Genomic DNA, 26,802 nt, shown 5'->3' with positions numbered 1-26,802 from the left:
TATATAACAAAACTCACTGGCATGCCAGGTGCCCTTCTGCCACTTCCTTAAGAGGCCCAGCTTTGCTCAGTGGCATGTCTGAGGGACCTGAATGACTCGGGGAAAATATAATCTCAATGTTCTCCTGGGTCAGTTTGCAAAAAAGGTGCATTATTTCAGTGTTATGTATATAGTTTATTGAAATACAATGTATAGTTCAATACCTAAGGCTTTGAAGAGCATGTTCTAAGTGTCAAAACAACAAATTGGTGTTGTAAAACTACTGAACTTTACTTTATGCTGTACTATTTCACCCCCCATTCTAATTAAAATGAAAGATATCACCATTAAAATACATAGGTCACCGGAAGAACAACGGATGAACAATATTTTGTAGGCTTCATTAACCAAAGAAAGAAGAAAGAAGAAAAAGGAATGAAACCACTTTTGTAAATAGCTTATCAGCTACAGAATTGCAGTCAATCCTGAATTAGATTAGAAATCCAATATTAGACCTAATCAACCCACCTTTTAAACAGTGGAAAATAAATAAAGAGATAATCATTCCACTTTGTTTTTTGACAGCTCAATACGATTTATGGTTATACAGTGAGGGAAAAAAGTATTTGATCCCCTGCTGATTTTGTACGTTTGCCCACTGACAAAGAAATGATCAGTCTATTATTTTAATGGTAGGTGTATTTTAACAGTGAGAGACAGAATAACAACAAAAAAATCCAGAAAAACGCATTTAAAAAAAGTTATAAATTGATTTGCATGTTAATGATGGAAATAAGTATTTGACCCCTTCGACTTAGTACTTGGTGGCAAAACCCTTGTTGGCAATCACAGAGGTCAGACGTTTCTTGTAGTTGGCCACCAGGTTTTGCACACATCTCAGGAGGGATTTTGTCCCACTCCTCTTTGCAGATCCTCTCCAAGTCATTAAGGTTTTGAGGCTGACGTTTGGCAACTCGAACCTTCAGCTCCCTCCACAGATTTTCTATGGGATTAAAGTCTGGAGACTGGCTAGGCCACTCCAGGACCTTAATGTGCTTCTTCTTGAGCCACTCCTTTGTTGCCTTGGCTGTGTGTTTTGGGTCATTGTCATGCTGGAATACCCATCCACGACCCATTTTCAATGCCCTGGCTGAGGGAAGGAAGTTCTCACCCAAGATTTGACGGTACATGGCCCCGCCCATCGTCCCTTTGATGCGGTGCAGTTGTCCTGTCCCCTTAGCAGAAAAACACCCCCAAAGCATAATGTTTCCACCTCCATGTTTGACGGTGGGGATGGTGTTCTTGGGGTCATTCCTCCTCCTCCAAACACGGCGAGTTGAGTTGATGCCAAAGAGCTCGATTTTGGTCTCATCTGACCACAACACATTCACCCAGTTCTCCTTTGAATCATTCAGATGTTCATTGGCAAACTTCAGACGGGCCTGTACATGTGCTTTCTTGAGCAGGGGGACCTTGCGGGCACTGCAGGATTTCAGTCCTTCACGGCGTAGTGTGTTACCAATTGTTTTCTTGGTGACTATGGTCCCAGCTGCCTTGAGATCATTAACAAGATCCTCCCGTGTAGTTCTGGGCTGATTCCTCACCGATCTCATGATCATTGAAACTCCACGAGGTGAGATCTTGGATGGAGCCCCAGATCGAGGGAGACTGACAGTTATTTTGTGTTTCTTCCATTTGTAAATAATCGCACCAACTGTTGTCACCTTCTCACCAAGCTGCTTGGCGATGGTCTTGTAGCCCATTCCAGCCTTGTGTAGGTCTACAATCTTGTCCCTGACATCCTTGGACAGTTCTTTGGTCTTGGCCATGGTGGAGAGTTTGGAATCTGATTGATTGATTGCTTCTGTGGACAGGTGTCTTTTATACAGGTAACGAGTTGAGATTAGGAGCACTTCCTTTAAGAGAGTGCTCCTAATCTCAGCTCGTTACCTGTATAAAAGACACCTGGGAGCCAGAAATCTTGCTGATTGATAGGGGATCAAATACTTATTTCCATCATTAACATGCAAATCAATTTATAACTTTTTTGAAATGCGTTTTTCTGGATTTTGTTGTTGTTATTCTGTCTCTCACTGTTAAAATACACCTACCATTAAAATTATAGACTGATCATTTCTTTGTCAGTGGGCAAATGTACAAAATCAGCAGGGGATCAAATACTTTTTTCCCTCACTGTAGATCTATTCTATCAATTATATTTGTGGCCATTTACACAGGATACAGTGCTTTTGGATATATAACTGTCCTTTAAGCAAACAATAACTAAATGAACTAAATGTGTCTTGAAGCCACCTGGTTAAAAAATATACAGATAAATGAGAAAATCATTTATGCTGATTTCACCTTTACCCTACCAGATTCAGTGAGAAACAATATGAAGGTAAAATACAATGGAGAGATACAAAAAGAGTAAGTGCATGTTTTTTTGTTATTATTTATTTGTTTGGTCTCATTGGATTATTGGAATAAACATAATTCTGAATTTACCCTGCACTCAGTATACAGTATTTGACTAAAATAAATTAAAAGGGATTAATTCAGTACTATGTAACCTTTGCTTGCAGCCAATGACATGTTATCTATCTGAAGGACTCACAAACAAATAGAGAGAGATATATCATTTAATAGAGATTCCTAGTTTATATTTTGCTGCTATGAAAATATATCTTTCACCATAACACTTCCTTTTGGGGTGCTATTTGTTATCTGTATGTTATTTTGCACACAATATCTTTCAACTTTCACGTTATGTGTCTTCTCAGTAGATTTTTTCAGAAGCTGTTTTTGCTACAACACTAAATTAGGAATTCACTTTATAATTAAACAGAAACAGAAACAAGGAATCAGACCAAATATTTATAATTATGTTTGATAAGTGCCTAAGATTACTCCAGGGTGCTCTGAGACAGACTTCACCTGAGCTGAAAATTAAAGGTTAAGCCATGTTTTTAAATGTATTAATAAAGGCTATATTGTCATCTATATCTGTATATTGCTAGTTACCCACAATTCTTAATTTTGAATTTAACTTGCATCAGAGTCTACCTGATCAAATAAGTAATATTAACAAGCTGTGTGCTCAGTCTGTTGATAGCAGGACTATTGATATTAACTGATAGGGGATAATCTTCTCAAATCGGGCTGTGCACAATCTGTTTATTTAATACACACATCAAATATTTCCCCCCGTTGGTATTGTCAGGAAGTGCTGCACCACTTAAGCAACACATTTCATTTAATTTGTGATTGAAGTGGAGTGTATTTGTTAATTTATTTCAGTTCACAAGAATTTTTACCTATCTGGTCTCAAAGTGTTTTTGGAATTATTGACCAAAGTGGCAACTGTATTGGGGCCATTTTCTGTTTTGTATTTCTACTTGCCATCATGTTCCTCTGTCAATTTGCATGTAAAGCAGCTTCTGACAGTACTGAATTAACCTCCTATTTTAACCTCCTGAACAATGCAAGCAGTACTAAGTAGTTGTGGAAAGTGTTTGCATATCATTGAGGTTTTTGAGTGTAGCAAGGGGAAGAACATATCTAGCGGCGCGGTCTGGAATAAAAGTCAAGACATCACGGAGCTACCTTTTCTTTTCCTGACTTTGTGACACTGGTCTACAGGAGGAATTCAATTTGAGTTATTAAATGTAGATGGAATATGATGGAAGGAAGTTATTCAAAATTCTAAGTACCTGATCTTTTTTTCAAGATTTTTTTTTAAAGTCATGAATAAATGATGATACCCTTTGAAGAGCTGATGCAAAGAAAATTCATAGCTAAGAGTTTTATGAAGATTCTGGATTGTCATCATCAGGGGTGTGAGTATCCAGCTTCAGTTCAACTTATAATACATATTCACAAAGAAAATGAACTTGAAAAAGGGGAAGCAGTTTACTGTACTCGGTTTATAAATGTTGTTCATATTACATAGGTCAGTGAAGAGAAAGCTCAGAAAGTATGCAGTTGTATGACCATGGTATGTAGTCCAGATGAAGGATCTGAGCTGGGTAAGAACTGAAGACTGAAGTGCAAGTTAACCTGTGTTCTCCTCTTTCAAACAGTAGAAGAACATAGAAGTGGACGTTGAAAATCAACTGCTAACATGACTGAGAAATCACAGGACGTCTTGAAGTACTTAGACCTCCTTATATCTTCCTCAACAATTCTCATTGGGTCAGTGGCCAATGGCATTGTCATTTGGCTCCTTGGTTTAAAATGTAAGAAATCGGAATTCAACGTGTGGTTTCTACACCTGGCTGTGGCAGACTTCTCTTTCATCCTCTGCTTGCCGTTCCGGATAGTCAGTGTTGCTATTCTTTTATTTCCTCTCCACGATGAACATGTATACCAGTGGGTTCATCCTAATGACAGTCAGCATCGATCGCTGCCTCGGGGTTGCTAGCCCCGTGTGGTACCGAAACAACAGGCCCACGCTGCTGGCCAGGAAGGTGTGCTTATCTCTGTGGGTGCTGACTTGTCTTCTGAGCCTGCCTGTGGCCTTTTTCTCCAAAATCACTGAACAGTTGCAGCCTCCAGGACAACACTTCACATAGGGTCAGTCCTTCAGCTGCGAAAGCAAAATTACTCAGAGTCTTCCTGCCCATTTTTTTTGGTGGGTTTTTGATTCCACTTATCATCATCACATCCTCCTACGCCGTCATCTTCTCCAGGATTAAATGGCACCAACTGCCTCCTGCCTTTACCAAAAGCTACAAAGTGATGATGGCTACTGTGCTGTCCTTCTTCATCGCCTGGACCCCCTCTCGCATCCTTGGGATGACATTCATCTTCTCTGCCCTGTTCTACAACTGCGGGGTGGCCCGAACCTACTGAAATACCTTCCTCTTGCCTCCCACTTTGCATATGTGAACAGCTGCATCAATCCCATCCTGCATGTCCTCCTTCGCAAGGACTTTAAAGCCAAAGTGTGGAGGTTGAGGGGTAGCTTGCACCGGAAACTGTCACTGAAACCGGCTGTCCCACAAAAGCAGAACGACTCTGCTATTAATCTTAGTCTGACCCACTCCCGCCCACACTATAGGACCGAGGGTGAGGAAACTGATGACAAGAAGAGTTTGGACCCTGCAGTGATAATGGAGACTTTTGAAGGAGGAGAAAAGTCGAACTTATCAGGGAGCCATGCAAAGTGACGCTTTCATTGCTGTCACAATCATGAGCGATGTGATTTAGTCATTTGCATTTTTGAAGAAAGCCATGCATTGAAGCAATAATAATAGTCTCGTAGGTTTAAATGCTTTATATTTTTAAATTCACTTTCCTTTTCTGAATATAAGATTCAAACCAGTTACCACATTTATAGAATCAGCAGATAGTCATTGTGTTCTTTAATGGTTTCAGATGATTTCATTAGAACTGTGTGATTACCGAGAAATACTAAAGGAAAAGAAAAATGTTAAATGGGAAGTGTGGTTTGTTCAGTGTGTGGTAAGGACTTCTGAAGAACATCCTGGTTTCTTTCCTCTTTGTGTGCAACCAGGCATCAATATGACCAGCAGATGTGTTAAAAAGATTTTTATCTTGTTTTGCTGTAAAATAAAAAAAGAAAAGAAAAACAGAACCACACAATAACATCCCACCCCACATCTGTAGAATCATCTTGCACTGTAGAACTATCCCTGGAATGCAAATGGATTCCCAGGACTTTATTACCAATGGTAGAACATATTCGTATTCAATTAATCAATAATAGTTGAGTTTACAAGATTGCTACACAGAATGACGTCCTACACATATTTATCCATAACAATACATAGTGGGCAAATATATTTTGAGTATCCATGTTAAGTATGTTTTAAGATCAGTTAAGCTAAGTATAATTCAGGCATTCATGGCATTTTAAGGTGTGTTCTTCAAGCATTACGGAACCGTTCCACACAGTTTACGTACACATTATTAATAATCCTCAGTTACAATTACTGTATTTACTTAGTCATTTCATTAAGAAAAAAAGCTTTATTCCCAACAAAGGATACTTTTGTGCATAATTATACATTCTTTCTAAAATGTAGCCAACCCCATAATTTCACAAGAGTCTGAGACAAGCCTGCTGTGACGCTTATGCCATATTTGTGTTTTTTTTTTTAAGAAGCTTTGCATGTGTTGAACATTATTAAAACAGATTTCAGACTTCAGACTTTCTTGAGATGATTGAATTAGTCAATGGTGTTAAATGAGACAATAGGTATTCCAGTAAAAAGTGATTGAAAATCTCTTGTAAAATGAGATTGCTGCAGTACTGAAGGTCCATTATCACTGACAAGTAATGTGAAGAATGCTTGTGTCATTAGCGCTGAGATGTTTTAACTTGATTACATATAACGTGACCTTGCAACCAAAGAGAAACATACTTTGAATTCTTCTTTTTTCTCAACTGCTTTGTGAACAGAATTAGATTTCAAATCATTAAAATGGATGTTTAGAATAACTATTAAAATACTGCTCATATATGCTGTGAGAATTGTATGTTTGCATGACCTCTATTTCTACTGGTTATTTGAAATTGCAACTATAAAATGCATGGTGTCTGTAGGAAAGATGCTTCATGGATGTCTTGAAAATCATCCCCTCAATATTCAGTCTTTTCAATCCATGTCTCTGAAGAGATCATTTCATGTTAATATACACTCACCTAAAGGATTATTAGGAACACCTGTTCAATTTCTCATTAATGCAATTATCTAACCAACCAATCACATGGCAGTTGCTTCAATGCATTTAGGGGTGTGGTCCTGGTCAAGACAATCTCCTGAACTCCAAACTGAATGTCTGAATGGGAAAGAAAGGTGATTTAAGCAATTTTGAGCGTGGCATGGTTGTTGGTGCCAGACGGGCCGGTCTGAGTATTTCACAATCTGCTCAGTTACTGGGATTTTCACGCACAACCATTTCTAGGGTTTACAAAGAATGGTGTGAAAAGGGAAAAACATCCAGTATGCGGCAGTCCTGTGGGCGAAAATGCCTTGTTGATGCTAGAGGTCAGAGGAGAATGGGCCGACTGATTCAAGCTGATAGAAGAGCAACTTTGACTGAAATAACCACTCGTTACAACCGAGGTATGCAGCAAAGCATTTGTGAAGCCACAACCCGTACAACCTTGAGGCGGATGGGCTACAACAGCAGAAGACCCCACCGGGTACCACTCATCTCCACTACAAATAGGAAAAAGAGGCTACAATTTGCACAAGGTCACCAAAATTGGACAGTTGAAGACTGGAAAAATGTTGCCTGGTCTGATGAGTCTCGATTTCTGTTGAGACATTCAGATGGTAGAGTCAGAATTTGGCGTAAACAGAATGAGAACATGGATCCATCATGCCTTGTTACCACTGTGCAGGCTGGTGGTGGTGGTGTAATGGTGTGGGGGATGTTTTCTTGGCACACTTTAGGCCCCTTAGTGCCAATTGGGCATCGTTTAAATGCCACGGCCTACCTGAGCATTGTTTCTGACCATGTCCATCCCTTTATGACCACCATGTACCCATCCTCTGATGGCTACTTCCAGCAGGATAATGCACCATGTCACAAAGGTCGAATCATTTCAAATTGGTTTCTTGAACATGACAATGAGTTCACTGTACTAAACTGGCCCCACAGTCACCAGATCTCAACCCAATAGAGCATCTTTGGGATGTGGTGGAATGGGAGCTTCGTGCCCTGGATGTGCATCCCACAAATCTCCATCAACTGCAAGATGCTATCCTATCAATATGGGCCAACATTTCTAAAGAATGCTTTCAGCACCTTGTTGAATCAATGCCACGTAGAATGAAGGCAGTTCTGAAGGCGAAAGGGGGTCAAACACAGTATTAGTATGGTGTTCCTAATAATCCTTTAGGTGAGTGTATGCTAGGGACACTGTAGCAGTTTGCTGATTGCCATGGTACTCACGAACATAGATAAAACTCATCACATGATGTAATTCCAGGGTAAACGCTGTGCATAGCAGTACATATTAGGTACAACTCACAATCAGTACTTGAAATACACTGAAGAGATCCCTGCTTTTCAAACCAGTGTAAAACAACTATTTTTAATGATTGATTTATTGATTGATTGATTGATTTTTATTAGATTCTAATGCATTCTTTATTTTAAAATTATGTCTTGTGGGCTGGCCAGGATGGGGCAAAGTTTCCTTGTGGTGTTCAGTTGTTTTGCCTAAATTGGGTAGTTCCCTTGTGAAAATGGCATTACTACTAAAGCAGCGCTGAGCTACTTTAGCATGCAGAGAGGTGCACCATCAAATCAAACCATGTTCACATGCAAATAACACATGCTTTATAATGTATTTTTTGATGTGCTCTTGAATGACATTCCAGAGCAGCATTGCTTTTCAAAACAAGATTTTAGGCTAGATAATTTGTTAAAAAGTTTTATTTGAGAACAACTGTAAACAATAAGTGCTTAGCTACCTACATGTCTTTATTTGAACAGTCAATAAATGGGTAACACTTTACAATAAGGTACTGTGATTCCTCATGAATTAATATTTTAATACCATAGGATTTATACATCAATACATCATGAACATCATCTGAGTTCTGATGTTGAGCACATGAACCTACATTTACCCTAACCCTGTTATACATGTGATTAACATAAGAACTCAGATGAAGTGCATGACATATGCATGTGTTTATCCTGTGCTATTCATATATTAATTCATGAGGAATCATGGTACCTTATTGTAAAGTGTGACCAATAAATTAAATCCTTAACATTCAATTCAGCTTGCAAGAAGTATCGTTCTTACTTGAACAAGGGATTGCTTTAGCAGAACTCTCTGGGTCGGATGCAATCAGATTTTTATTTCATGTCTGTCATGCATGGTTCAGCTTCCAGAGGTGGGTTGCCAGATTAAGTCTATTTCAGTGCAAAATAATTAATTTTCAACTATAAAATGGCCCCACCTTTACCAAAACTACCATGATTATAGCAACCAGTGAAGTGCAGGATGAAACATGGGTGCAGGCAGTCAGACAAAGTCAGAACAAGGCAAGGCAGAGGCAGGGAAATACTGTACTCTATGATTATATATTTTTTGTAATAAAACTAATTCATGTTCATTTGAGACCTGAGATACGACACAAATTAACACAGACTACTACTACTCTCATCCCTGGCCCCTAAATGGTGGAACGACCTGCCCACCGAAGTCAAAACAGCAGAGTCCTTGATCTCATTCCGGCGCTTACTCAAGACGCATCTTTTCCGACAGTACTTGTAGTATTAGTCCTTTTATCCCCGCTAGATAGCACTTCACAGTTTTATTATGCTTCTTGTGTTTTTGATTTTGTTTTCCTCCTTGCTCTCTTTCCCGTAGCCCTTGACTGTGACCCTACATCTTGACAGCACTTAGCTTTACCGTCCAGGATGTAGGACCTCACTTACTGTACTTGACTGTGTAAATTGTAAATTGGAATTTGTAAAATGTATTATATTTTGAATTGCTATGTTTTAGTTGAACTGAACTTGTAATGATTGATGCCTTTTACTTAACTGTATTTTTGCACTTTGTTTTGCACTTATGTTGTAAGTTGCCCTGGATAAGGGCATCTGCCAAGAAATAAAAATCATATTATTATTATTATTATTATTATTATTATTATATTTTTGATAAAATACGGGGTGGCCTGCTCTCATGTGAGAACTCTGCAAGATCTGTGATATATATATATATATATTTCAAGTGCATTGTTGATACTTAGTTATTATTTATTTCTTTGTATGCATTATATATATACACCGATCAGCCATAACATTATGACCACCTGCCTAATATTGTGTAGGTCCCCCTTTTGCCGCCAAAACAGCCCTGACCCGTCAAGGCATGGACTCCACTAGACCTCTGAAGCTGTGCTGTGGTATCTGGCACCAAGACGTTAGCAGCAGATCCTTTAAGTCCTGTAAGTTTTGAGGTGGGGCCTCCATGGATTGGACTTGTTTGTCCAGCACAAACGTGATTCATCAGACCAGGCCACCTTCTTCCATTGCTCAGTGGTCCAGTTCTGATGCTCACGTGCCCATTGTAGGTACTTTCGGCAGTTGCAGAGTGTAGAGGCACTTCTGTACAAGGGTATGGCATAAACCATATTTTGGAGACTCTTGAGTTGAGTCAGACTCTTGAGCCGATGAGATAAGGATCACCATTTCCCCTTTTCAGCAAACGCCTTTACTTTTGTCTTATAAGTACATCTCTTCCAACCTCAGAGTTTGTAATGTGTTTATTGGCATATGACATTTTATTAGTCAGAAATTGCTTGATAGGCACAAATTGCTGCAATCTTGAGATTTGCCGAGGACATATTGGGTTGCCATATAAAGGCAAAAAATACCAAATTTAAAATTAAGATAATGTTATTATTCAATAAAATGTTCATTTTCACTAATGTAATGGTTTTATAATGTTAAATTAATTTGACTTTTGGTTTGAGTTTTCAGATCTGCCCTGGGATTAGAAAATGATAAAGAGCATTATATTGTTATATTATTTATTAAGTAGACACCCTTATCCAGGGTGACTTACAGTTATCTTTCGTTTTAAAAAGAGTTCCCAAGAAGGAATGATGGGTATCTTAGCTTGCGGAGGTGTGCCAGGACTAAGGCTTTTGGCAGATTAAACTAATCAAGTACCACCCAGAATTCAATTTGGGCAAAGGGCTGTGTCCTTAACACCTGAAATGACATCAGAGAAATGCTACACACCCTACAGCAGAGCTGGTTTGTTTGCTTGCCTCAAAATACTTTAGTTTTTTTCTTTACATTACTGTAAAATATTCAAATGAAGATTTGTCAATTGGGAGGAGACAGCAGACTGTTTAAATAACTGACATGAATGCAGTTTCTCAGACATTTACAAAGACTGCGAACAGGAATGGAAGGTGAGTTGAGTTTACCACTTTCTCTAACAATACATGGTATTTTTACTTATTGATGTATTTCTTGACTTATTCATGCATTCAGTTTCTTACCTTTGTAAATTATGAGGGCTTTGTCTGCTTCTCACAGGAGTCTTAAGCCTTTAGCTTCTAGCAGTTGGAGGTCAGTGAACCATTAAGTGGTCAGATATGCAGAATAAATCAAAGGTTTAAATGACAGACTTCAGTTTGAAAGGTCTGTGTTTTAAAAGCATATCAAAAAATCCTAATCTTAGCAATGGAGAATTATATGAAATACAGCAATGAGAATACTAAAATACATTTAATATACCATCATTATCATCAGCCTATGATGAAGGCCTCCTCAATATGTTTCCACTTGCTTTAATCTATTGCTTCTCTTTTCCATGTCATGCCTGCAAAGTTTAGTTCATCTTCCAATCTTTTTTGTGGTCTTCTAGGTCTTTTTAATTTCTTGGGATCCATTCAATACCTTCCTATTCCTATTGTTGATCTTTGATCTGTTCTTCTTGCAATTTGTCTCGCCCTTTGCCAATTTAACATTTTCACCGTTTAAATGTTCTCAAATCCATTCATTTTTCGGTCTCTTGTTATTCCAAGCTTAAATCTACTATGCTTCTTTATAGCGTCTACAGTTTCTGCCATAGTGACCAGGTTTCAGAGCCATAAGAGAGTGTGACGGGGGTCCTGGGGGGAGAGAGGGACTCCCCACTAGGCTCCACTCCCATGTGACTATACCTCCCTTCCAACCACGCCACCCCATTTTTATTGATGTGAGAGCAGGGGCCTCACTAACAACTACTACCCCCCTACAGGTTTGATGCTAGAGACACCCGACAGAGACAACAGCAGCTATGTTTTCAGAATTTATTTAGAGCCATTAGTTACATAAATATCAATATATATACACTGAGTGGCTCACATTTTACATACATTCTCAAGGGCTATACAGGACTGACATGCACCTGAAAAGTATGTGGTTTACATTCTTATACAATGATCCAGTGGAAAGAATGCAAAAAAATACTTGCACTGACATTGAGTGTATAGTGAGCTTGAACTATCTTGAGACACATTTTTTATTTTGTTTATTTTTCTGGGGTTCAAAGGGAGGAGGACGGGTATTAGGGTTAGTTACGTCTTTAAAACATACAATACTTTTCTCACTATTATCACAAATAAATAACTGCATGATTGTGTCCTGGAATAGTTTAATGGGATAAACTAATGTGTGATGTGTGTTTAAAATAAAAATATACCAAGTGACTCCTAAACTGTAACACTGAATGAATACTCTACAAAACCAATACTTGTGACCTACACGTCAGCATTTTAAAGTGGTTTAGACAGCTCCTTAGACTGAGAGTAGTCAAACAACCATTACCAAGGGATTTGCACAGCTCTGCTTTATCTGTGAGCTTTAAAAGTAAAAGCTTTAATACTGTAGGCCATATTTGTGCTAAACATTTTTTTCCCCTTTTTTAAGGTCTAAACCTGAAATATACCAACTTGGAACAGAGGACTAACCACAGGAAACATGACACGGAGCGCCTCGGCTCAAAGTTCTTGGTGGTGCGGAGAGGACTACCCTTCAAGGTCACGTTGCTTTTTGAAGACCGGGGCTACAATCCAAACAAGGAAAAGCTAATTTTCACAGTCTTCCTAGGTACAAACTTTATGTACTGAACCAATGCTGTTGTTTTAGATTGTTTTCTCACAAAATACATTTGTTACAGCAGATACTATTGTTATGGTAACCTGGTAACAGGCTGGTGACCTCTCTTTCTTTTTTATCTGTAGGCAAGTCAAGTGTTTCCTTTCCAGCCACCTTCTCGATGCACCAGTCCCAATCCCAGTGGAGTGCTCTGATTCAGCCCGGAGATATCCAATCCAGGTCTCTAAGCGTGCACATTGTCACACCCCCTGATGCTTGCATAGGCCTCCATACGCTTCACGTTCAGATTCTGTCTCCATACCAGTCGCACACCTATAACATTGCAGAGTTCATCTTGCTCTTCAACCCCTGGAGCCGTGGTGAGTTGTGTCCTGAGGCCAGTCACCTAAAACCACTTAAGTGGAGCTTTCCCTTTATTTTACCCTTCATTACTTGTTTTTAAGGGTGTTGCAGTAAACAGTGTCTCAGTAGAGGGACAGAGTTTTGGGGGGAGTAGGAACGGTACACCTGAAGGTGCACTAAAATGCTTCACTATGTTATGCTTTTACACTAATATTGTCCCCATCAATACAAAAAATAGTGGTTAATACAGTAAATGACAGTTTTAAAAGTAACAACAATGGATAATATGACAGAATATATATATATATATATATATATATATATATACAGTGCCTTGCAAAAATATTCATACCCTCCCTACGATGTCCAATTTTGTGAACTTAGAAAATGACGCATACACATTTTTATTTAATTTCATATTTTATTAAAAACTGCTCAAAACAAAGACTGAAGGGTAAGATAAGTTATAGCAAAAACAAAGGAAAAAAAGGAAATATGTTGATTGTATATGTATTCAGACCCCTCAACTCAATATATGGTGAAAGCACCTTTGGCACCAATTACAGCTGCAAGTCTTTTTGGATAAGTCTCTACCAGCTTTGCACACTGGCTTGGTGTAACTTTTGCCCATTCTTTGTCAGATTTGTTCAAGCTCTCTCTAGTTGCTTCGGGATTGTTTAAGGACAGCAGTTTTCAAGTCTTTCCACAGGTTCTCCAAAGGATCAGGACTTTTGGTCAATCAAGGACATTTAAGCTATTATTTTTTCAGTGTTTTTTTTGTCCTTTTAGATGACACAGTCTACCTCCCCTCTGAGGAACACAGAGAAGAGTATTTAAAGAATGAGTTTGGATCAGTGTACATGGGCACGCCCCAGAACATGGTGTCTCGGTCGTGGGTTTTTGGTCAGGTAAGCAAACTGTGGCCTCAGGTGTACCCTAAAGAAAATTATTTCAGTGTGTAAAAATGTGTAAAACCTTAGATAGCTCTGATATGAGGATGTATGAGACAAGTTTAAAGATATATCCTTGTAAATATTTTAGCCTCTCACATGCAGTCTAAATTCCCCTTGACACGGTTTTCCTTTCTATAGCAGTGTTTATCCCTACAAATCAGAAGATAACAGAACAACTCTTAAAACATCAAATGAAAAATAGCCAAAGGCAGTGTAATTGAAATACAAGGGCTACTGTCAGTTCAATTCTCAAAGGACATGACATAAGGTATGAATGTAGAGGTTTTATGATTCCAATATCTTTATTTGTTTCTTAATGTAGTTTGAAGAAGGGATACTGGAGATTTGTTTGAATTTGCTGCAGCTCAGCCCTCAACACATGAGAAACCAACAAAAAGACTATCTGAACCGTTGGGACCCAGTGTATGTCAGCAGAGTGGTGTGTGCCATGGTAAGAAGATAGTCCAATTCTGACTTTGACCTTTTCTCTCCTGTAATGTACACTGTATATATATGGAGCATTTGCTACACTCCTCAAGGTCCAAAACCTTGCTTTCTACAAATTACAATCCCAGTATTTGATGACCCATTTCATCCCCATCCCCAGAAGTATCCCCATGAAGTACCAGTCTTGTAAACTTTGTGTAAAGTTTTAATTTAATCTAGATTTGGTCCCCATTTGGTTACTGTCTGAGTAATTTACTCTTTTGTTCAGTTTGGGGAAGTTATGAATTTGATAAAGGTTTAATTTATTGTTACATGTGACTTTTTTAGATTTGAAATTAATAAATGTATATATATATATCTATATATATATATATATATATATATATATATATATATATATATATGTATCTCATCAGATAAACTGTAAAGATGACAGGGGTGTCCTCAAGGGGAACTGGTCAGGAGACTACAGCACTGGAATGAACCCTTCTCAATGGACTGGGAGTGCTGATATTTTAAGACGGTGGGCGAGATCCCAGTTTAAGCCAGTGTGCCATGGACAGTGCTGGGTATATGCTGCTGTCATGTGTACAGGTAAATATCAGTCCTGAAAAGTGGTGATGTTTGGAGACTTTTGCGCTATATTACACTTATTTACTACCTGAAACAGACCACGCAGTAGTTTCTATAATTGTGTGCTTCAATTCTCATTCTCTTATTAGTGTTAATTTTTTCAGTCCTTGTGTTGGCTCGTATTTCATATTAGGATTTTCAAACCTAACTGTGTTTCTGTTATTTTTATTCTAAGGCTGGTGAGAAATAAATATAGCATTCCTAAATGCTTTTATGTAGGGTTTTTATACTGACATTGTTTTTGTATAACATTTACATTTTTGGTTTCTGTTGTTGTTGTCAGTCATGAGGGTGCTGGGAATTCCAACGCGCGTCGTCACCAACTTCAATTCTGCTCATGACACCAACGCCAACTTGATCATTGAAGAGTTCTACAGTGAGAAGGGAGAAAAACTGCAGCTAACTCAAGATAGCATATGGTGGGTATAGTTGTGAATCTTTGGGGGCAGAAATTAAATTCAATTACTGAAATTTTCTGATGCCATTTATTTTTCATCTTCACCCGCTCACACCAGCCAGCCCAAAACATTTAATCATGAACAATATTTAAATTAAGTCAAGGATAAAGTCTGATTGAAATGTTTTATTTTAGGAATTTCCATGTGTGGGTGGAGTGCTGGATGGCTCGTCCTGACCTGGGATATGGATTTGATGGGTGGCAAGTTTTGGACCCAACACCACAGGAAAGAAGCGAAGGTAATAAATAGTTAGACAACAGAAACATCTGCTTTGTGCTCAGCGTCCTTTTAAAAGAGGCTTACTAGTTTTGCATTGTTTTAGTTGAGAAAAATGTGCAGGTTATCAATCTAAATTATGAACCATTTAAACCTTTTTAAACCTCACAACCCTTGTTTTCTATACTGCACATCTGATCCAGTTGTGGTGGGGAATTAACATATTCTAGACAGACTAGTGGCAAATGGTGCTCTGTCTGTCTCTCCACAGGTGTTTTTTGCTGCGGGCCGTGTCCAGTCAAAGCCATCAAAAAGAAACGTCTAGACATGATGTATGACACTCCTTTTGTGTTTGCCGAGGTCAATGCAGACATCCACACCATCATACTGAATAACAACTGCGAGGTAAACCGTGCCGTGGATGCCAGCCGGATCGGCTCTTTGATCTGCACGAAGGGCGTCGGCGTGGAATTACCGGAGAATATCACCAGTACTTACAAGGTTCCAAAAGGTAAAAAGAGAGAGAGCTTTCGCCAGTGTAATTACAGGCACTCATAAGTAAACATCTGTTATCAATGCTACATAGGTGTCTTCCAAAACGTTTCTCAGAGGGGTTTACACATTTACATCTATATCAATATCCACATATTCACTTGGAACACAGGAACCATTTCTAGTTTAAAGTCCTTTTTTCTGTTTATTTTATAAAGAATTACCATGGTGATTGTGACCCCATTCCTCTGCTGGTAGTATTAAATGACTTGACAAATGCAATCAATGCAATTATATGAAGACCATGATTAAGCAGAGAGGTGATGCAGCTTACAAATCGTGGCCATAATCTCTTCCAGTTCCTTCCTGTTTGCAGAGTCATGAGATACAGCAGAATTAAGTTTTTAGCTGTATTCAGTTTACAGGCATAATATGGACTCGTTATTTTGGAGCCCTTCACACCTGAGGAGAATACAAATTTAGGGGAATAAAATAGTCACACACATTATACACGCAATCAAAATCATACTAATTGCTGCTTATTACACCTGAGAGCATCCACTCAATGCAGTTCCATTGGACAGCATCATAAATCCCATCAGATTATGCCCCAGACTTTATTGCCACTGAAGTAGAACCTTCAAACTTTGTATACCCTCCAAATATGTATAACACTCACAAGTTCAGCTAAAATGCAAATTCCCATTGTTCTTTCCTTTTCCAGATCCCATGACACGATATTCAGCACTCAACCGAAGTACGTTTCTTTTCTGTTTTTTTTTCTCTTCTCCTTGGCCTTCTCAAATCCTTGTATTAACATATCATTTACAGTGAGGGAAAAAAGTATTTGATCCCCTGCTGATTTTGTACGTTTACCCACTAACAAAGAAATGATCAGTCTATAATTTTAATGGTAGGTGTATTTTAACAGTGAGAGACAGAATAACAACAAAAAAATCCAGAAAAACGCATTTCAAAAAAGTTATAAATTGATTTGCATGTTAATGAGGGAAATAAGTATTTGACCCCTTCAACTTAGTACTTGGTGGCAAAACCCTTGTTGGCAATCACAGAGGTCAGACGTTTCTTGTAGTTGGCCACCAGGTTTGCACACATCTCAGGAGGGATTTTGTCCCACTCCTCTTTGCAGATCCTCTCCAAGTCATTAAGGTTTCGAGGCTGACGTTTGGCAACTCGAACCTTCAGCTCCCTCCACAGATTTTCTATGGGATTAAAGTCTGGAGACTGGCTAGGCCACTCCAGGACCTTAATGTGCTTCTTCTTGAGCCACTCCTTTGTTGCCTTGGCTGTGTGTTTTGGGTCATTGTCATGCTGGAATACCCATCCACGATCCATTTTCAATGCCCTGGCTGAGGGAAGGAGGTTCTCACCCAAGATTTGACGGTACATGGCCCCGTCCATCGTCCCTTTGATGCGGTGCAGTTGTCCCCTTAGCAGAAAACCCCCCCCAAAGCATAATGTTTCCACCTCCATGTTTGACGGTGGGGATGGTGTTCTTGGGGTCATTCCTCCTCCTCCAAACACGGCGAGTTGAGTTGATGCCAAAGAGCTCGATTTTGGTCTCATCTGACCACAACACTTTCACCCAGTTCTCCTCTGAATCATTCAGATGTTCACTGGCAAACTTCAGACGGGCCTGTACATGTGCTTTCTTGAGCAGGGGGACCTTGCGGGTGCTGCAGGATTTCAGTCCTTCACGGCGTAGTGTGTTACCAATTGTTTTCTTGGTGACTATGGTCCCAGCTGCCTTGAGATCATTAACAAGATCCTCCCGTGTAGTTCTGGGCTGATTCCTCACCGTTCTCATGATCATTGAAACTCCACGAGGTGAGATCTTGGATGGAGCCCCAGACCGAGGGAGACTGACAGTTATTTTGTGTTTCTTCCATTTGCAAGTAATCGCACCAACTATTGTCACCTTCTCACCTAGCTGCTTGGCGATGGTCTTGTAGCCCATTCCAGCCTTGTGTAGGTCTACAATCTTGGCCCTGACATCCTTGGACAGCTCTTTGGTCTTGGCCATGGTGGAGAGTTTGGAATCTGATTGATTGATTGCTTCTGTGGACAGGTGTCTTTTTTACAGGTAACGAGCTGAGATTAGGAGCACTCCCTTTAAGAGAGTGCTCCTAATCTCAGCTCATTTCCTGTATAAAAGACACCTGGGAGCCAGAAATCTTGCTGATTGATAGGGGATCAAATACTTATTTCCCTCATTAACATGCAAATCAATTTATAACTTTTTTGAAATGCGTTTATCTGGATTTTTTTGTTGTTATTCTGTCTCTCACTGTTAAAATACACCTACTATTAAAATTATAGACTGATCATTTCTTTGTCAGTGGGCAAACGTACAAAATCAGCAAGGGATCAAATACTTTTTTCCCTCACTGTATATGGCATTTATTTGTTGTGGGACAAGGTGCATATTACATAATATACTTATTTTCCTGTTTCTTGTTTCCTCAGGTGGCCCAAGGGAAGAGGGCATTGCACATTGGGGGAATTTTGTTGTTGCTGTTTCATCTGATCTCAAAAGCAAAACACTTCTTCAGAACTTATGAAGTTTTACTTTAATTATATGCTTTAATCTTAGTTCATGTAGTGACATGAGCTATACATATTTATTAGCCAAGCATCTTCATGCAAGGTAACTCCAGTTCAGAAACAGAACTATAGCCAAACATAATGTAATATTTAAGTTACACAGTCAATGTACATTGTTCAAAGGTACATGTTTAGTGATACATATACATATATATATATATATATATATATATATATATATATATATACACTCACCTAAAGGATTATTAGGAACACCTGTTCAATTTCTCATTAATGCAATTATCTAACCAACCAATCACATGGCAGTTGCTTCAATGCATTTAGGGGTGTGGTCCTGGTCAAGACAATCTCCTGAACTCCAAACTGAATGTCTGAATGGAAAAGAAAGGTGATTTAAGCAATTTTGAGCGTGGCATGGTTGTTGGTGCCAGACGGGCCGGTCTGAGTATTTCACAATCTGCTCAGTTACTGGGATTTTCACGCACAACCATTTCTAGGGTTTACAAAGAATGGTGTAAAAAGGGAAAAACATCCAGTATGCGGCAGTCCTGTGGGAGAAAATGCCTTGTTGATGCTAGAGGTCAGAGGAGAATGGGCCGACTGATTCAAGCTGATAGAAGAGCAACTTTGACTGAAATAACCACTCGTTACAACCGAGGTATGCAGCAAAGCATTTGTGAAGCCACAACACGTACAACCTTGAGGCGGATGGGCTACAACAGCAGAAGACCCCACCGGGTACCACTCATCTCCACTACAAATAGGAAAAAGAGGCTACAATTTGCACAAGCTCACCAAAATTGGACAGTTGAAGACTGGAAAAATGTTGCCTGGTCTGATGAGTCTCGATTTCTGTTGAGACATTCAGATGGTAGAGTCAGAATTTGGCGTAAACAGAATGAGAACATGGATCCATCATGCCTTGTTACCACTGTGCAGGCTTGGTGGTGGTGGTGTAATGGTGTGGAGGATGTTTTCTTGGCACACTTTAGGCCCCTTAGTGCCAATTGGGCATCGTTTAAATGCCACGGCCTACCTGAGCATTGTTTCTGACCATGTCCATCCCTTTATGGCCACCATGTACCCATCCTCTTATGGCTACTTCCAGCAGGATAATGCACCATGTCACAAAGGTCGAATCATTTCAAATTGGTTTCTTGAACATGACAATGAGTTCACTGTACTAAACTGGCCCCCACAGTCACCAGATCTCAACCCAATAGAGCATCTTTGGGATGTGGTGGAATGGGAGCTTCGTGCCCTGGATGTGCATCCCACAAATCTCCATCAACTACAAGATGCTATCCTATCAATATGGGCCAACATTTCTAAAGAATGCTTTCAGCACCTTGTTGAATCAATGCCACGTAGAATTAAGGCAGTTCTGAAGGCGAAAGGGGGTCAAACACAGTATTAGTATGGTGTTCCTAATAATCCTTTAGGTGAGTGTATATATAATTTTATTTAATTTTTTCCTGCATATCCTCCAATTTACTCTGAGTAAAGAAGATTACATTGCTACCATGCAACACTTTGTTGCTTTGAAAGTGGTGCTGAATTCAGTGGTTTAATCAGGTTTCTTCCTGTATGATTTATTTTGAAGGAGGGATGAAGAGTGTAGAAATTACTATGATGATCCCCAAACTGCCAACAATCGGGGAAAGCATTTCCATCACTGTGACCATTGTCAACAAGGAGAAGACTGTCAAAACTGTTAAAGAAAACATCAATGCCCAGGCCAAAGAGTATAACCTCAGTCCAATGGCAACCTTCTGGGAAGAACACAGACGTATTCAAATGGGACCCTATGAAGGTACATTTTCAGAGATCAAATGTGACTTCCATCTGCTTTCTCCCAGTTGTTGAATTTCTGGTTTCAGTATGAGAGGAAATGACGGGGGAAGGTTTATAAGTGTTGCACAGGTTTCAGTCTTGTGCCACTCTTGAGTGGCAGACTCTGTACTAAATGTTTGAAATGCCAGTTTAACTTGCATGATTCATTTATCACACACAACACATATGATATTAGGGTATTTTCAAAAATTAGAAATGCTATCAAAGTGGACCTGCTTATTATATAACCAAGATAATTTTAATTTAATATTGAATGATGAAGAGCAATTCAAAATAAATCAAAGCAGACTGAGCTTCTGAAAGCTTTAGTAAACAAATAAAATGACATTCTTCAACACCCTAGCATGTGCAATTACAGGGGATAATAGGCATACATAACTGAATGTGTACAAATGTTAGTTCTGTCATTATTTATTTTTACTGTAACAGGTTAATCAAGACAGTTCTTTACTTATATGAGGACTGCAGTTATGATTACTCTCTCCTTTGTATGTGCTGCCTATTGGTAACATTATTGCAGCACAGGTTTGATGAATAATGTCTGCCTCCTCCCCAGGCTGATGGTTATTGTTCATTATCTTACATAACTGGACGGGAAAAGTAATTTGAACAGTTAATTACATTCATTTGGAGGCATTTCTGAACAATTTCTGTGTCAGTGAGGTCTTCAAACTTCAACAAAATATCTGAGCCAGAGACCAAGGCACACCAAAAACACCCACTAAAATGACCTCTTCCTTCAGAGTAAATGTTATCCTAGTTATTTTTATGTTTTCTCTTCCCATTGAGTAATCATGGAATTATGTACATCGTTAGAAAATGGAAAGCATGGCCCCTGAAAGAGTTCTGACAATGTTTAGAAATTACAGTCCTGCGAGATGGCTCACTGTGAACACCAGCCTGTTATGCCGACATCACGTCCGAAGACTTGGATAAGCATTTACAGCTCATGGAATCCTTCACACCCCAATCGATTGACAATGGATATAGTGACACCTTGGGGGGGCTCTTGAAATAGTTGGGACCTTGGGAAACAGACACAGGAACAGGGTCGTAAGGTGCAAAAGTGAAGATTTACAGTGTCAGAGTGAATGAAAGCAAAAGAAAAACAGAACAAAACCCTAAATCCTTGTTGACCCTACCTACACAGTGCAAACAGATCCCTCTCTGAACATCAACTGCTAAGGAAAACACAGATGAGAAGACAAGCAGCCAACATGTCCAAATCGGAAAGAATAGTCAAAGTTCAAAGCATTTGAAGGGCATCTGGGAGGTGTAGTGCTGGTTGTGCAAGTTGTGCGTCACCTAGAACTATGCTACTATATATATATAAAACATTCTTATTTCCCAACAGTTAAGGACATACAACACCAGATTCTCTACTCACAGTATGCTAAGGCCTTGGTTGGAGACAATCTGGTGAATCTGGCAGTGGTGGTGGAAGATGAAGCTACACAAGACCGAGGGCTGGCCACAGAGGAGTTCAATATTGTCAGTCCTCGCATTACAATCCAGGTAATTCCCAGACACCCATCTCTTGAAGAGGGAAGAGAGGGCACAGAAGACCTGTACACAGCCCGAAATGAGATGTCTGCAAAACAGGGACATAAGTAATACAACTCTGACAGTAATTGTTCTGTAAGTTCAGTCAGGTCTTTTCTTGGAGGTTTAGAATGTTCCAATCTAAAATTCCAGCTGAAATTGTGCCTTTCATCTTTTAGGTTGCCAACGAATATAACATTGTGAAAAATGTGGAGCAGAGTGGCCTTATTATTTTTACCAACCCTTTACCTGTGCCAATGAGTGGCTATATGATGACAATTGAAGGGATTGGACTGATCGAGGGGGAAATACAATCAGAGTAAGTTGTTTCCATGGGAGAATGTTTCTTTGACAATGTTGGTGCCTTCTTGATCATCTCAGGAAAACAAACACAGACCCTTTTGTAGGCTTAATCTTGCTGCAAACTGATGATTGCATGGATGCCAGGAGGCATTTAAAGTTGTACAGTACCTGCAGAGCATCCACTCCTGATTGAAAGTGTCAATAGAGGAACATCTAAGAGAGAGAGAGAGAGAAAGAGAAAGAGAGAGATTCACTAATCCATTTGCTTCCACTTTGTGTTTCAGACTCCCCATCCTGCAGCCTGCGAAGACAATTGAGAAAGTCTTCACTTTCACTCCCAAGGCGAGTGGTTTGAAAATGCTGCAGGCCAGCTTGGTATCCAGGGACCACACAAACATCAGAGGATTCAAGACTATCCAGGTTAAGCCTGTATAAAAGGCATCACTTACTTTGCTGATACAACAGTGAGACTGCATGTCATTATGCAAGTCCATTACGAATGTGTAAAGGCAGAGATTCAGGGTCCAACTGATGTCCCTCAGGTTCTCAGGCACCATAAATACACACCATACTGTGGTTTAAAATGTATTTATTTATCTATGTATTTATTAAGGTACTTATTACTTGTGAGATATAAACATGTATTGGAAATGTGAATTCCAGATAAGACACATTGTTCACTCTTTTAAAGTCTGATTATTATTGTGCTATCTCAACATATTCACTTCTAACAAACAATATAGGAGTCTAAACTATGCCTTAGATTCACCAGTATGAATCTGTCTTCCAATGTCATTGTCTTGAATAGCATTTTATTTACTCCTGCAGTATTGACAATAAGATCTTTCATCTGGTTTATTTTGCATACATTGATGCTTTTTGAAGAAAATGGAAAATGCAAACACACACTCTGACAAGTATATATCAAGTGACAAGTGAATATCATGCATATCTCATGCATGTACTGATCAGCACTGGGTTCACACATTCCATGTTTAATTTATTTGCTTGGAAACTGTAATTTGCTGTTTTCCAAGTGTCACTGACATGTGTTGTTTTCTTCTCATGCACTACAGATTTTATGATGTCATGTCTTTTATTTATGTATTATTGTGGCATATGTTTGTGTGTGTGTGTGTGTATGTGTGTCTCTGAGCTGTTATGACTGACAAAGAAGCCATGATGAAAGAGTACTATAAGGAATGTTAAAACAAACAGCTGTATGCAGGCCTATCATGAAGTGTCCTCATGTGGTCTTATGTCATTAAAATGATTATAACCAGTTTTCGTCTTATGTCTCTCTCTCTCTGTCTCCTACGGACAAAGTTTGGAAGAAGGGCAGGTATAATGAGTTTGGTCATGTGCCATCACATTCATACTCCACTTGTACTTTATTTGACTACTCTTGGATTCCCTGTACCGACCTGTCTGATCGTTGACCACCTGCCTGTTTGGAAACTACGACTCTTGTACCTTTGCCATTTTCTATCCATTACTATCTGCTTGATATTTCGCCCCGTGCTTGGGTCTTAAACCCTTGGGCTTCAAAGGGCTTCTTTAAAGTACTCTGACAGTCTCATGTTTACATGTGTGTGTATGGAGCTTATAAGGAAAAATACTATTTTGGTGTGATTTGGACGTTGATGTCACTCATTAAAAAAGTATTGCTTAATAACATAGCACAATTGTTTATTTTAATGGCACAAACCAGCACAAACACAGCACAAACTAAATACTATTTTGGGGTAGTTTGGACGTTGATGGGATGCTGATTGACATCACAGCTCATAAAATATAGTGTTTAATAGCTCAGGAATCATACTGCCACAAACAATTAATTTTGTGGCACATACCAGCACAAAGTAATGGAAATATTTGTATTCATATTCTGAACACATGGGGTGCCAACTTCACGGAGGTAGCTGACCTGATGATCTTTGTGCTTCGCTTGTGTTTGTTTGTGGTGAAACATCTTGGCCGGAGCACAGGTTAGGATGGTATTCTGCTTTCCTGACAGGGAAGGGATAGAAGTGTGCCACAACCTGGAGAAAAAGGCTATAGAGTAGGGGGCGTAGAATCATGTTAATTTGGACTGGCATTTTACCATCATGACAGTCTGGGCAGATATACAAGAGAGTAATGTTATATATACACCGATCAGCCATAACATTATGACAACCTGCCTAATATTGTGTAGGTCCCCCTTTTGCCGCCAAAACAGCCCTGACCCGTCGAGGCATGGACTCCACTAGACCTCTGAAGGTGTGCTGTGGTATCTGGCACCAAGACTTTAGCAGCAGATCCTTAAGTCCTGTAAGTTGCGGGGTGGGACCTCCATGGATTGGACTTGTTTGTCCAGCACATCCCACAGATGCTCGATTGGATTGAGATCTGGGGAATTTGGAGGCCAAGTCAACACCTTGAACTCATGATTCATCAGACCAGGCCACCTTCTTCCATTGCTCCGTGGTCCAGTTGGTCCCGGGGAGAGCTGAGGTCTAGCGATGCCACTGCTGGGAACACCCCAAAAGAGCTGCAGTTCCCCCCCCTCCCCTACCGGAGAAATCACCGTCAGCACCTCCCCCCCACCCCCAGCTGCAGTTTAGTGAAGGTCTGGGTGCTGTTGTGTTTTTTCAATATGAAATTTTGGACAATGTGTTGTGAGAGTTTGCCTTCCCACCTGTTAATCAGTTATGGAGTGCTATCACACCTCTGTCATCCGTTGTACCCATCCACCATATTTCTCACCACAGAGCCCTGATACTTATGCCAGTTGGGAAACCTTTACATAACATTATTAATTTGTTCTTTTTTGTATTGTTTAATTTGTGCATGATTTAATCTGCTTATATAATTCTCTGAATACAGGTTTGTATAAATGCATTGTTTTAAGAGTGGGACAGATAGGTGAAGCTTCGTATCCAGAGTATTAATGAATATTAGAACATAAGAACATAAGAAAGTTTACAATCAAGAGGAGGCCATTCAACCCATTGTGCTCATTTGGTGTCCATTAATAACTAAGTAATCCGAGGATCCTATCCAGTTTTTAAATGTTCCCAAATTTCCAGCTTCTACCACATCACTGGGGAGTTTGTTCCAGATTGTGACAACTCTCTGTGTGAAAAAGTGTCTCTGATTTCCGTCTTCAATGCCTTGAAGCCCAATTTCCATTTGTGTCCCCGGGTCTATGTGTCCCTGCTAATCTGGAAAAGCTCCTCCGGTTTGATGTGGTCGATGCCCTTCATGATTTTGAAGACTTGAATCAAGTCCCCACGTAGTCTCTTCTGTTCCAGGGTGAAAAGGTTCAGTTCCCTCAGTCTCTCAGTAGGACATTCCCTTCAGACCTGGAATAAGTCTGGTTGCTCTCCTCTGAACTGCCTCTAGAGCAGCAATATCCTTCTTGAAGTGTGGAGCCCAGAACTGTACACAGTATTCCAGATGAGCTCTAACTAGCGCATTGTACAGTCTGAACATTCCTGCCCTTGTTTTAAATTCTACACCTTTGACAATATAACCTAACAACCTGTTTACCTTTTTTATTGCTTCCCCACATTGTTTGGCTGGAGAAAGTGAGGAGTCCACATACACTCCTAGGTCTTTCGCATGCGTTATTTAATCTAGTTCTATTCCTCCCATAGTGTAATTATAGTGGACATTTTTGTTACCTGCATGTATTACCTTGCACTTGTCCACATTGAATTTCATCTGCCAGGTGTCGGCCCACAACTGAATATTATCTAAGTCCCTCTGAATAGCCTGTGCTGCCAAGATTGTATCTGCTGAGCCACCTATTTTAGTATCATCTGCAAATTTGACAAGTTTGCTGACTATCCCAGAGTCCAGATCATTAATATAGATTAGAAACAGCACAGGCCCTAGTACTGATCCCTGTGGAACTCCACTAACAACCTCACTCCAGTTAGAAGTGACTCCTCTAATCGACACCCTGTTTCCTACACATCACTGTTGGACTGGTTGTTAACCTGTGGCATGTTATCTGTCTTTTCTTCTGTAAAAACCTCTGTGAAATACTCATTTAGAACATCTTGTTCGTTTTCCAAGATACTTCAATTTTTGCCCTTTATCTGTTTCACTTCCTCCTTTATTGACCGCTTGCTGTTGTAATATTGAAAAAAGCTCTTTGCATTAGTTTTAGCTCCAAGAGCTATGTTTCGTTCTATTTCCCTCTTTGCTTTCCTGATCCCTTTCTTAAGATCTCTTTGCAGTTCAACATATTCTTTGTATGTTGTTTCATCTCTATCCCTTTTGTATGCGCTATACAACATTTTCTTTCTCTTGATATTTTTTTGCATACTTCTAGTAAACCAAGTTTTTGGTACAAATTTCACCTGAGCCTCAAGTAGTATATTCTTAAAATA

The 26,802-nt window shown here is 39.5% G+C and overlaps 1 protein-coding gene across 1 annotated transcript; it reads left to right on the top strand.

The window, feature by feature from the left end:
- Positions 1-4,334: 4,334 nt before the first annotated feature.
- tgm5l (transglutaminase 5, like) lies at positions 4,335-23,965 on the top strand. Its single transcript, XM_066702886.1, has 16 exons — positions 4,335-4,462; positions 4,874-5,049; positions 12,406-12,585; positions 12,720-12,953; positions 13,726-13,844; positions 14,212-14,340; positions 14,753-14,930; positions 15,253-15,388; positions 15,562-15,665; positions 15,915-16,154; positions 16,860-16,892; positions 18,623-18,714; positions 20,279-20,534; positions 21,930-22,090; positions 22,297-22,436; positions 22,705-23,965. The coding sequence occupies exons 1-16, from the start codon at positions 4,335-4,337 to the stop codon at positions 22,853-22,855; spliced, it is 2,457 nt and encodes an 818-aa protein (XP_066558983.1). The 3' UTR covers positions 22,856-23,965.
- Positions 23,966-26,802: the final 2,837 nt, after the last annotated feature.

This window comes from Amia ocellicauda, chromosome 4, assembly GCF_036373705.1.
Source record: "Amia ocellicauda isolate fAmiCal2 chromosome 4, fAmiCal2.hap1, whole genome shotgun sequence".
NCBI lineage: Eukaryota > Metazoa > Chordata > Actinopteri > Amiiformes > Amiidae > Amia > Amia ocellicauda.
The sequence above is the reverse complement of the archived record's forward strand: the minus strand, read 5'-3'. Positions and strand labels throughout refer to the sequence as shown.

Coding starts and splice junctions, on each gene's coding strand:
- tgm5l (XM_066702886.1), top strand. CDS start 4,335: ATGAACATGTATACCAGTGGGTTCATCCTAATGACAGTCAGCATCGAT. Junction 20,535..21,929: donor TCAAATGGGACCCTATGAAG/GTACATTTTCAG, acceptor ATTTCCCAACAG/TTAAGGACATACAACACCAG. Junction 22,437..22,704: donor GAGGGGGAAATACAATCAGA/GTAAGTTGTTTC, acceptor TTTGTGTTTCAG/ACTCCCCATCCTGCAGCCTG.